The following is a 13,156-nucleotide window of genomic DNA, read 5'->3' on the forward strand; positions in this document are numbered from 1 at the left end:
GGCCTGTTTCCACGCTGTATCACATGACTCTAGGCGGGCTACTTCTCAACAAGTCCCTGAAATTCTAGTGGGAGAGTCTAGGACTAGAGGTCATAGCCTCAGAATTAAAGAACATTCTTTTAGGAAGGAGATAAGGCGAATTTTATTTTAGTCAGAGGGTGGTGAATCTGTGGGATTCTTAGCCAGGATCGATCCTGGTTCTCTGGCGCAGTCAGGCAGTAACTCTACCGCTGCACCACCATACCGCCCACATATTAAAATAATATATTATACATTATATCCACATTAAATCCATATCAAGACTATCTGCAGTTCCTTCCTACACATGCCACTGCACTGGAATATTTTGGGGATGGATGCTCCTCATTCATCTAATGTCCGCTCCTGATAATCAGGCTTGAGTTATGGGCGGTTATTGATCAGCATGCAAATATATCATAGCTGCACATCAAGGTTGTGGATCAATGAAGCAGACTAATAAGCTAAAGGCATGTGATAATTTAATGATTTATTGCAGCTGCCAACATTTGACACCGGGTAAACATATATTTGGAGCTGCAACTGTCTGCAAGCCTTCATGAGGCATAGATCTTGCCTGAAGTCTGTCTGGTCATTGTGATTTACAGGAGCAGGATATACCATAACTCAGGTCAAAATGCAATCTATTTCAGGAGGCTGAGAAATGCCAGCAACAATCTAAGTGGATTAGCATGAATTATAACCATATAACCATATAACAATTACAGCACGGAAACAGGCCATCTCGGCCCTACAAGTCCGTGCCGAACAATTTTTTTCCCTTAGTCCCACCTGCCTGCACTCATACCATAACCCTCCATTCCCTTCTCATCCATATGCCTATCCAATTTATTCTTAAATGATACCAACGAACCTGCCGCCACCACTTCCACTGGAAGCTCATTCCACACCGCTACCACTCTCTGAGTAAAGAAGTTCCCCCTCATGTTACCCCTAAACTTCTATCCCTTAATTCTGAAGTCATGTCCTCTTGTTTGAATCTTCCCTATTCTCAAAGGGAAAAGCTTGATCACGTCAACTCTGTCTATCCCTCTCATCATTTTAAAGACCTCTATCAAGTCCCCCCTTAACCTTCTGTGCTCCAGAGAATAAAGACCTAACTTATTCAACCTATCTCTGTAACTTAGTTGTTGAAACCCAGGCAACATTCTAGTAAATCTCCTCTGTACTCTCTATTTTGTTGACATCCTTCCTATAATTGGGCGACCAAAATTGTACACCATACTCCAGATTTGGTCTCACCAATGCCTTGTACAATTTTAACATTACATCCCAGCTTCTATACTCAATGCTCTGATTTATAAAGGCTAGCATACCAAAAGCTTTCTTTACCACCCTATCTATATGAGATTCCACCTTCAAGGAACTATGCACGGTTATTCCCAGATCCCTCTGTTCAACTGTATTCTTCAATTCCCTACCATTTATCATGTACGTCCTATTTTGATTTGTCCTGCCAAGGTGTAACACCTCACACTTATCAGCATTAAACTCCATCTGCCATCTTTCAGCCCATTTTTCCAAATGGCCTAAATCACTCTGTAGACTTTGGAAATCCTCTTCATTATCCACAACACCCCCTATCTTGGTATCATCTGCATACTTACTAATCCAATTTACCACCCCTTCATCCAGATCATTGATGTACATGACAAACAACAAAGGACCCAACACAGATCCCTGAGGCACCCCACTAGTCACCTGCCTCCAACCCGACAAACAGCCATCCACCATTACCCTCTGGCTTCTCCCATTCAGCCACTGCTGAATCCATCTTGCTATTCCTGCATTTATACCCAACAGTTTAACCTTCTTAACCAACCTTCCATGAGGAACCTTGTCAAAGGCCTTACTAAAGTCCATATAGACAACATCCACTGCTTTACCCTCGTCAATTTCCCTAGTAACCTCTTCAAAAAATTCAAGAAGATTAGTCAAACATGACCTTCCAGGCACAAATCCATGTTGACTGTTCCTAATCAGACCCTGTTTATCCAGATGCTTATATATATTATCTCTAAGTATCTTTTCCATTAATTTGCCCACCACTGAAGTCAAACTAACAGGTCTATAATTGCTAGGTTTACTCTTAGAACCCTTTTTAAACAATGGAACAACATGCGCAGTACGCCAATCCTCGGGGACTATTCCCGTTTCTAATGACATTTGAAATATTTCTGTCATAGCCCCGGCTATTTCTACACTACAAAATTACTTTTGCAAGCAATTGCCTGTGTTATGGTGGATGTGGGATGGGAGTACCAGTGGCATGATAGGTCAGCCTGTTGCTTCAGGTCCAGTTAGACCAAGCCTGGTGAATGGCAACAATGAACAAGTGTACAAGATTGGTGGTAACATTGTCTATGTGACAACACTGAGTGGGGTTGTGGCAGCCACACTGAGTATTGTATGGTAGTAACACTAAGTATTGTGTGGTAGTAACACTGAATATTGTATGGTAGTAACACTGAGTATTGTATGGTAGTAACACTGAGTATTGTGTGGCAGTAACACTGAGTATTGTGTGGTAGTAACACTGAGTATTGTAGGGTAGTAACACTGAGTATTGTGTGGCAGTAACACTGAGTATTGTGTGGTAGTAACACTGAGTATTGTGTGGCAGTAACACTGAGTATTGTGTGGTAGTAACACTGAGTATTGTATGGTAGTAACACTAAGTATTGTGTGGTAGTAACACTGAGTATTGTATGGTAGTAACACTGAGTATTGTATGGTAGTAATACCGAGTAATGTATGGTAGCAACAATGAGTAATGTCTGGTAGCAACATTCTCGATGTAACAACACTGAGAAGGAATATAGTAGCAAAACTGAATGGGTGGAAGGTAGCAACACTGAGTAGTATATAGTAGTAACACTGAGTAATATATGGGAGTAACACCGAGTGGTGTATGGTACCAACACAGAGCAGTATATGCTAGCAACACTGAATGGGCGGATAGTAGCAACAATGAGTAAGAGCATGGCAGCGATACTGAGATACACAATGAGGAAACCGAAGATCTCGGTGAACGTACAAACTTCGAACCGACAGCACCCGTAGTCGGGATTGAACCCGGGTCTCTGGCACCACAAGCGCCGTGAGGCGGCAACTCTACCGCTGCGCCACCGTGCCGTTCTATCCAAGCCACTTACGGTTAATGTTGGTGTAGTCTGCAGGAGCAGTGGCCCCCGCACCTCCTTCATCCATATCGCATCGCTCCTGCCTCTTGGGGTCCCACTCCTCCTCCTCCTCGACAGGCTTCCTGTGACCCGTGGAGAACTTCCTTCGCCGCTGCTTTCTCCTGTGGCCTTCGGGCGCGGGGATCCGGATAACAAAGGCATTTTGATCTGGACAAGACGGATACTCTGTGGGTATACAGGTGTTGGGGTCAGAATCCTAACGTCCCCACGCCTTAGGGGCACATATCAGCTCTTTGACCAGTTATTTGTAATTGGTCACGGGTTATGCATCTTCACCTCAGTAAAGATCAGTCCCAATTCATAGCCGGATAATTTGATTTTTTAAATTAAATTTCTTTAAATTTGTTTATTTATATAGCACATTTTTAGTCAACTTGCATTGACCCCAAAGTGCTTCACATAATTACATTCACACACACAGGCAAAGGTGGGTGAAGTGTCTTGCCCAAGGACACACACAGGCAAAGGTGGGTGAAGTGTCTTGCCCAAGGACACAACGACAGTATGCACTCCAAGCGGGATTCGAACCAGCTACCTTCCGGTTGCCAGCCGAACACTTAGCCCATTGTGCCATCTGTCATCCCGATCTTTCATTTTATGACCACCAGGGGGCGCCGCACGATGGCAGCCTCGCCAACAGTCTGTCTGTCTTTACGTATGTTTTTGGTTATTTTTAGTGTGTTCTGAAAGTTTGTGTTGATGTTCTCTGGTTTGTTTTATGTGGTGGGTGGGTGGGTGGAGGAGGGGGTCGGGGGAAACCATTTTTCAATCTCTTACCTTGCCGGAGATGCGATTTTTTTCCGGATCGTATCTCCGGTCGCTCTGCAGCCTAACATCGTGGAGCTGGAGGCCTTGCTCGGGACTGACTTTGAGCCCCATCGTGGAGGACGTGGACTTACCATCGGAGCCAATCCCTTGCCTGGGATCATCGCCCCAACCGCGGCCTGCGGATTTCACCGTCGAGGAGCTCGCAGTCACCGGTAGAGCGATGTCGGGAAGCTTCAAACGACGCAGAAGGTTCGACCAGCCCCGACCCGGGGTCAGATCGCCCGGCGCGTGGAGCTGACATCCCTCCAATGCAGGAGCTTGATCGCCCCGAAGCAGAGGGTACGGGCACCAAGATCGTTCCGTCAACGGACGGTTCGAGGCTCCTGAACGCGGGAGAACAAAGAAAGGGAAGAGATTGAACTTTTTTTCACCTTCCATCACAGTGAGGAAAGTGGAGGAGTCACTGTGGTGGATGTTCATGTTAAAATGTATTTTGTGTGTATGACTGTATGGGACATCGAATTCCTCGTATGTTGCAAAACATACTTGGCTAATAAAGTATGATTATGAACGACCTGTATCTGTAAACTAAACTAAACTAAACTCAGTCGAAGACACCAGTTGATGGAGATGAGAAATGAGCGGAGGACTCCTGGCATCTCGTTGCGTTTTCTTACCTTCCTCCTCCTCATCGTCATATCTCCTCCTGGAATTCCCCATTCCCGGCTCCAGGAACATTTGGTGTTCCATCCTGATTGGGGAAAGAAAGAACAGTTGTTCATTTGCTAAAGGCAACAAACAGCACCCAATCTGCGAAGATAGACACAAAACACTGGGGTAACTCAGCGGGACAGGCAGCATCTGTGGAGAGAAGGAATGGGGTGATGTTTTGTGTCGAGACCTTCTTCAGACTCAAGTCGCCCCCAATGATACTAGTCGGCTTTGGCCAGCCAATCTTCATTGTACCTGTACCTCACCAGGGCAATGAGCAATAACATCAGGCACATACAGATGTCTTATGGCCCTATCCCACTGTACGAGTTCATTCAAGACCTCTCCCGAGTTTAAAAAAAATCAAACTCGTGGTAAGCACGGAGAATGAACGTAGCGGGTACGTCGGAGCTCGGGGACGTCTCTTAGCGGCTCGCAACGCTAACGGCAGGCACTCGGGAAGACTCGCTAACGGTAGGTAAGCACGGGAAGACTCGTGAAGATTTTTCAACATGTTGAAAAATGTCCAAGAGAGCCCCGAGTACCGACGAGTGGCCATTACCGTAAATCTCCGAATCAGGGCAAACTCGGGGAGAACTCTTGAATGAACTCGTACAGTGGGACAGGGGTTTAAGGGTCTCAAACTGGGATTCTTCCCCTGCAGCTGCAGAGACCATATTATTGTACGGATGTGAGGCACGGACTCTCACTCGAGCACTGTCCAAGTCTCTCGACGGTACCTACACCCGAATGGTCAGAAAAGTTCAACGTCAGTTGGAGGGACCACATCACCGACGCCCAGCTCTATGGTGAGATTCCATCTCTGACCGAGAAGATCAGAATGAGAAGGATGAGGCTCGCTGGTCACTGCCTCCGCCACCCAGAAATGCCAGCGAACAAGGTCGTAACATAGAAACATAGAAACATAGAAAATAGGTGCAGGAGTAGGCCATTCGGCCCTTCGAGCCTGCACCGCCATTCGATATGATCATGGCTGATCATCCAACTCAGTAAACCATCCCTGCCTTCTCTCCATACCCCCTGATCCCTTTAGCCACAAGGGCCACATCTAACTCTCTCTTAAATATAGCCAATGAATTGTGGCCTCAACTACCTTCTGTGGCAGAGAATTCCACAGATTCACCACTCTCTGTGTGAAAAATGATTTTCTCATCTCGGTCCTGAAAGACTTCCCTCTTATCCTTAAACTGTGACCCCTTGTTCTGGACTTCCCCAACATCGGGAATAATCTTCCTGCATCTAGCCTGTCCAACCCCTTAAGAATTTTGTAAGTTTCTATAAGATCCCCCCCTCAATCTTCTGAATTCCAGCGTGTACAAGCCAATGAACTGGCCTCAACTACCTTCTGTGGCAGAGAATTCCACACATTCACCACTCTCTGTGTGTAAAAAATGATGTTCTCATCTCGGTCCTAAAAGACTTCCCTCTTATCCTTAAACTGTGTGACCCCTTGTCCTGGATGTCGTGTTGTGGGAACCCACCCATGGAAGACTTGACCCGGGACAGCCGATCAACACGAGGCCGAAGGCGTTGATGGAAGACGGGTGTATAGAGACAAAAGGGGAGCTTGCAAGCTGCATGGAGGACAGAGATGTGTGGTGTGTCCGACACCGTGCCCGTCGGAAACCAGCACCACTGCGTTGCTAACGTTTTCAACGATGATGATGATGTTGGCATACGTAGACTCAGATAACACACAGAGACATCCGTTGGACATAAATGATACATGTTACACGTGAAATTATAAAAGAAGGAAGGTTCTGTCAAAATAGACATTTGTGCAAGAACATGATTAGTAAAAGCAACGCCCATAGTAGGGCTGCATTGTGGAGCAGCAGTAACATTGCTGCCTGACAGCGCCAAAGATCTGGGTTCGATCCTGACCTCAGGTGCTGTCGTACAGAGTTTCAACGTTCCCCCTGTGACCACGTGGGTTTTCTCCCCGTGCTCCGGTTCCCCTCCACGTTCCAAAACCCATGCAGGTCCGTCGGTGAATTGGCTTCTGTTAAACTGTCCCTAGTTTGTAGGGTAGAACCAGTGAAGAAAGCTAATGGAATGATGGCCTTCATAACAAGAGGATTTCAGTATAGGAGTAGAGAGGTTCTTCTGCAGGTGTACAGGGCTTTGGTGAGACCACATCTGGTGTGTTGCTTACAGTTTTGGTCTCCTAATTTGCGGAAGGACATCCTTGTGATTGAGGCAGTGCAGCATAGGTTCACCAGATTGATCCCTGGGATGGCGGGACTGTCATATGAGGAAAGATTGAAAAGACTAGGCTTGTATTCACTGGAGTTTAGAAGGATAAATAAATAAAATAAATAAATTTCTTTATTTATATAGCACATTTTTAGTCAACTTGCATTGACCCCAAAGTGCTTCACATAATTACATCCACACACACAGGCAAAGGTGGGTGAAGTGTCTTGCCCAAGGACACACACAGGCAAAGGTGGGTGAAGTGTCTTGCCCAAGGACACAACGACAGTATGCACTCCAAGCGGGATTCGAACCAGCTACCTTCCGGTTGCCAGCCGAACACTTAGCCCATTGTGCCATCTGTCGTCCTGAGGGGCAATCTTATAGAAACGTATAAAATTATAAAAGAACTGGACAAGCTAGATGCAGGAAAAATGTTCCCAATGTTGGGCGAGTCCAGAACCAGGGGCCACAGTCTTAGAATAAAGGGGAGGCCATTTAAGACTGAGGTGAGAAAAAACTTTTTCACCCAGAGAGTTGTGAATTTGTGGAATTCCCTGCCACAGAGGGCAGTGGAGGCCAAATCGCTGGATGGATTTAAGAGAGAGTTAGATGGAGCTCTAGGGGCTAGTGGTATCAAGGGATATGGGGAGAAGGCAGGCACGGGTTATTGATTGGGGACGATCAGCCATGATTGCAATGAATGGTGGTGCTGGCTCAAAGGGCTGAATGGCCTCCTCCTGCACCTATTTTCTGTTTCTACTATGTTTCTATGTGTAAGGGGTGATCGCTGATTGGCGCAGACTTGGTGGGCCGAAGGGCTTGTGACTCTAAACTCAACCAAACAAAAGAACGTTGTATCGCAAAGGATCTGGTGAGTAGACAGGGGTGGAAACCAGAGTCCCAGCGAATGAACATTCCTGACATTCCCAGTAAAACAGGGCGATCGTTTCGCCGAACACCTCCGCTCGGTCCGCAATAACCAACCTGACCTCCCGGTGGCTCAGCACTTCAACTCCCCCTCCCACTCCGAATCCGACCTCTCTGTCCTGGGTCTCCTCCATGGCCAGAGTGAGCAACACCGGAAATTGGAGGAACAGCACCTCATATTCCGCTTGGGGAGTCTGCATCCTGGGGGCATGAACATTGAATTCTCCCAATTTTGTTAGCCCTTGCTGTCTCCTCCCCTTCCCTCAGCCCTCGGGCTCCTCCTCCTCCTTTTTCCTTTCTTCTCCCCGCCTGGAGAAACTCAGCGGGTGCAGCAGCATCTATGGAGCGAAGGAAATAGGCAACGTTTCGGGCCGAAACCCTTCTTCAGACTGAAGGAAATAGGCAACGTTTCGGGCCGAAACCCTTCTTCAGACTGAAGGAAATAGGCAACGTTTCGGGCCGAAACCCTTCTTCAGACTGAAGGAAATAGGCAACGTTTCGGGCCGAAACCCTTCCGGGTTTCGTCCCGAAACGTTGCCTATTTCCTTCGCTCCATAGACGCTGCTGCACCCGCTGAGTCTCTCCAGCATTTTTGTGTACCTTCTATTTTCCAGCATCTGCAGTTCCTTCTGAAGCACAAGGCTTGAATTTAGTCCTGGCTATTTGTTACCTGATCCGTATTTTTGTAAACTTGTGGCAAACCTCAGAAAGTTCCCCCAACAACATTGTTTAACTGACTAGACTACAATTATTAACTTTTATGCCTGCACATTTCAAAGGAGGGGATAATCATTTTCAACAGCATTTATGAGAGAAAGATGACATCAAAATGAGATGAGGGATTACTATAATGTGTTTGCCGTGCATCTAAATTCTGTTCTGTCTGCCCGGACCTTTGTCAGTTGTGTTATGATTCATTGTAGCTGCAATGGGTGTCATTATCAGCTCAGTTAAAAATGACTTGCATTCTCCAGAACATCCATCAATGGAAGTACTTTTTTACGGGTCAGATCTGCTGACGAGGGAGAGCAAACAATGCATCTGAAGTGAAGTTCTGCAGGGATTAGTTAGAGACTCTCGGAGTCATCGAGCGCGAAAAACAGGCCCTTCGGCCCAACTTGCCCACTCCGACCCAACATGCCCCATCCACACTAGTCCCATTTGCTAGCCCATACCCTGTCCCATCCATGAACCTGTCTAATTGCTTCTTAAACGTTGCGATAGTTCCGGCCTCAACTACCTCCTCCGGCAGCTCGTTCCAGACACCAACCACCCTTTGTGTGATAAAGTGACCCCTCAGATTCCTATTACATCTTTCCCCCTTCAACTTAAACCTATGCCTTCTGGTTCACAATTCCCCTACTTTGGGCAAGAGGCTCTGTGTATCTACCCCATCTATTCCATGATTTCACACATCTCTGGGACCTCTGTGTATAGATATACCTCTCTCTCTATACATATAACTAAGTCTCATCTTGACCACTTACTGTCTGCTTTGTATATTGATTTTATAAAAAACGCTACCCTATATCGCTATGAATTTTGGCCATCTTACTCACAGTCCTCCTCCGCCGAGGCAGCCCCGAGGATTTTTCCGATCGATGAAAAATACCAAACTTATGAATGTTTAAAAAATCTTGAGATCAGCTGATTGGTCCTTTCGCCTGTCAATCACCATGATGAAGGTAACACCCCTTCTGGGGGGGGGGGGGGGGGGGCAGGACTATAAAACCCCAGATGCCTGGACGTGAGTCAGTCACTCTGGAAGATGGCGAGGGAGAGGCCACAACTGTGATTCTGCTGTGTCAACAGAACTGTGAGTCTACTGAACTGTGAGTCTGCAATTTACTTGCAATAAATGATTTGTTAGCCCCTAATGAAAATGAGATTAGTTGTTTGGCCTGCCCTGTGCTTGAAACTGAAATGGCAATGGAAATGAAATGAAATGAAAATGAGATGAGTTGTTTGGCCTGCCCTGTGCTTGAAATTGAAATGGAAATGGAAATAAAATGTAATGAGTTGCTTGGCCTGCCTGAAACCACTCATTTCGGCCCACAAGGCCCCTATTAGCCAAGAAACCAGTCCCTTTTACCCAAAATGCCCGTATTAGCCCACTTTGGCCCAAAAGGCCCATGCCAGGCTAGGCCAGGAAAAGTCCAGAAAAAGTGCCTTTCACTGAGATTCCACTAAGATTTTTTAAAAGTCCCTTCAGCCCGTCAAGCTTGTACTAGCCCAGGAGGAGTCCCTTTGGCCCATCAGTAAGTATTCCCCCTGCAAGTATTAAACCTCAACCCAGTATTTTTCTCCCTCCCTTCATTGGCTCCCTGTGAGATCCAGGCCAGGATCGACTTTCCCCCTTCATTGCTGTGATCTGCAGAAAAAGATGAAAAAATGATTCCCCACCCTCTCCCCCTTCTCTCTCTCACAGTCTCTCACCTGTTTTGGGCAGAATTTCTGGCAGTTTCTGAGCTGCCAGCCCACCAGGCCTGAGTGACTGAGCTGCCAGCCCAAGAATCCAGTCGGCCCACAATGTCCATACTAGACCTCTTGAAACCAGTCCCTTTGGCCCACAACACCCATACTAGCGCTCCAGAAAGCCCCCCCCCCCCCTACTGGCCACCAATATTGGAATTGGTGGAGAGGTGGAATATTGCATTGGGGGGCCAGCCCCCCTGTGTGACCAACGGGTCCCACTTAGTCTAGTATATATATATATATATTCTACTCCAAAGATTGCCTCTTTAAAACCTCCTGCACCATTGTGCCATCTCTCTCTCTCTCCCCTCTCTCCACTCTCTCCCCTCTCTCCTCTCTCCTCTCTCCGCTCTCCTCTCTCTCCCCTCTCTCCCTCTCTCCCTCACACCCTCTCTCCCTCTCTCCCTCTCTCTCTCCCTCCCTCCCTCCCTCTCTCCCTCCCTCCCGCACCCCTCCCTCCCTCCCTCCCTTCCTCCCTCCCTCTCTCACTCTCTCTCTCCCTCTCTCTCTCTCCCTCTCTCTCTCTTCCTCCCTCTCTCTATCTCCCTCTCTTTCTCACTCTCTCTAACACCCCCCCCCCCAACAGATCAACCAGATGACCTCTATAAAGCATCCCCATGGCAACGCTGGCATACTCTATCACAAACTATTCCCTTTGTCCTGGGCATCTCTCCTCCCCATGTGACCAGAAACGTCACCAATTCCCTTCTCTCCAGAGATGCCGCCTGTCCCGCTGAGTTACTCCAGCGTTTTGCGTCTATCTTCGATATAAACCAGCTTCTGCAGTTCCTTCCCCCACACACGGGCCCGGTTTCCATGTTGTATCTCTAAACTAAACTAATCTAACATAGAAACATAGAAAATAGGTGCAGGAGTAGGCCATTCGGCCCTTCGAGCCTGCACCGCCATTCAATATGATCATGGCTGACCATCCAACTCAGTATCCTGTACCTGCCTTCTCTCCATACCCCCTGATCCCTTTAGCCACAAGGGCCACATCTAACTCCCTCTTAAATATAGCCAATGAACTGTGGCCTCAACCACCCTCTGTGGCAGAGAATTCCACAGATTCACCACTCTCTGTGTGAATTTTTTTCTTCTCATCTCGGTCCTAAAAGATTTCCCCCTTATCCTTAAACTGTGACCCCTTGTTCTGGACTTCCCCAACATCGGGAACAAACTTCCTGCATCTAGCCTGTCCAACCCCTTAAGAATTTTGTAAGTTTCTATAAGACCCCCCTTCAATCTTCTAAATTCTAGCGAGTACAAGCCGAGTCTATCCAGTCTTTCTTCTAACCATGGCTCACTGCATATTCCACCAAGCTAACGCTGACCCTTTAAATAGCCTGAATTAAAAACTGCAATAGCCTTTACTGTAATTGTCGCTGCCTCGTAAAATCAATGCATTCTTAGTGCATTGTGGTCAGCCTGTCAAAGCTAACTAATTGCTAAATGAAATCCTCTGCTCCGAGCTTCCAGAAGTAATTGATTGAAATCTGTGTCGCTCACTACATAAAATATCAAAGTGTCGTTTCATTTGCACAAATACATTGCAATGAATTCATAAAACTGACAAAATTATGGAAATCGCACATCCCTGACACAATGACAAAAGTTCTCTCATATGCAGACGTGACAAGTGATTGTCGTTGAATAACAGGAAATTGTAGCCCCATTTCTAAAAGGTGTTATTTTTGTGTAGGTCAAATTTTGCGTGGGATTCCAAGGTGATTTTTTTAAAAGCTTGCCATTGATTTGTAACTGTGTATTTTAGTAGAAAGTCGATTACGGTTCAGATGTATTAATTTGCAAACTTCAGGGTTTGATGGCTCTAAAATTAGATTGTTCTCGTTAAAAAGAAACATTAGCAATGCCGTTGTGAAATAACTCAATGGACAACAAGGAAGGGGCAATAAGTACTGAGCTGGCAAACAATATAAAGAATGAATGAATATGTTTGTTGGCCAAGTATTCACATACAAGGAATTTACCTTGGTGCTCCACCTGGAAGTGGATTACCAACATGTGAATTAAATAAAATACCAGAGCAAAGGGAGGCTACAGACTTTTGGTTATTGAGTAGAGCAACTACTCGTGGGAGAAAGCTGTTTTTATGTCTGGCTGTGGCAGCTTTGACAGTCCGGAGTCGCCTTCCAGAGGGAAGTGATTCAAAGAGTTTGTGGCCAGGGTGAGAGGGGTCAGAGATGATCTTGCCCGCTCGCTTCCTGGCCCTTGCAGAGTGGCAGGGTGAAGCTGGTAGAGCTGCTGCCTCACAGTGCCTGAGACCCGGGTTCGATTCTGAGCTCAGATTCTACCCTCGTGGAGTTTGCACACTTTCCTTGTGGCCGCGCGCGTTCCCTCCCGGGTGCTCCAGTTTCCACCCACATGTGTAGTCACAGTGAGAACGTGCAAACTCCACACGTATAGCACCCGAGGTCAGGATTGGACCCGGGTCTCTGATGCTGTGGGGCAGAAACTCTAACGATGTGCCTGGGTTCCTGGCACAGGTTTAGCAAACGCCTCACATGATGATACTGAAGGTAATCAGGAAAGTGAACTGAATGTTATTGTTTATTGGCAGGTATATTCAGTACAGAGGTGAGACCACATCTGGAGATCTTTGTACAATGTCGTCAGAGAATCATATTCCACACAGTGATAAGCCCTTCAGTGTTAGTCCAGACTCACTCTTAACTCATAGTTCAATTTAATGAGAAAATTAATCTCACGCTATTGTAGGGACACAGTCAGCCTCTACGCAAACTAACTGGCAGTCGGAGAGATGAGTGTGATGCTGACTGGTTTTACAGGAC

At 46.7% G+C, this 13,156-nt stretch overlaps 1 protein-coding gene across 1 annotated transcript in view; it reads right to left on the minus strand.

Moving 5' to 3' along the window:
• Positions 1–4,687: 4,687 nt before the first annotated feature.
• The window catches only part of LOC116967248 (tetraspanin-15-like), a 140,506-nt gene continuing 132,037 nt past the window's right edge, over positions 4,688–13,156 (minus strand). The window contains exon 8 of the mRNA XM_033013710.1: positions 4,688–4,761. Coding sequence (XP_032869601.1) covers positions 4,705–4,761 — 57 coding nt within the window. The 3' untranslated portion in view covers positions 4,688–4,704. The remainder of the gene's footprint in view (positions 4,762–13,156) is intronic.

Source organism: Amblyraja radiata, chromosome 39 (assembly GCF_010909765.2).
Source record: "Amblyraja radiata isolate CabotCenter1 chromosome 39, sAmbRad1.1.pri, whole genome shotgun sequence".
NCBI lineage: Eukaryota > Metazoa > Chordata > Chondrichthyes > Rajiformes > Rajidae > Amblyraja > Amblyraja radiata.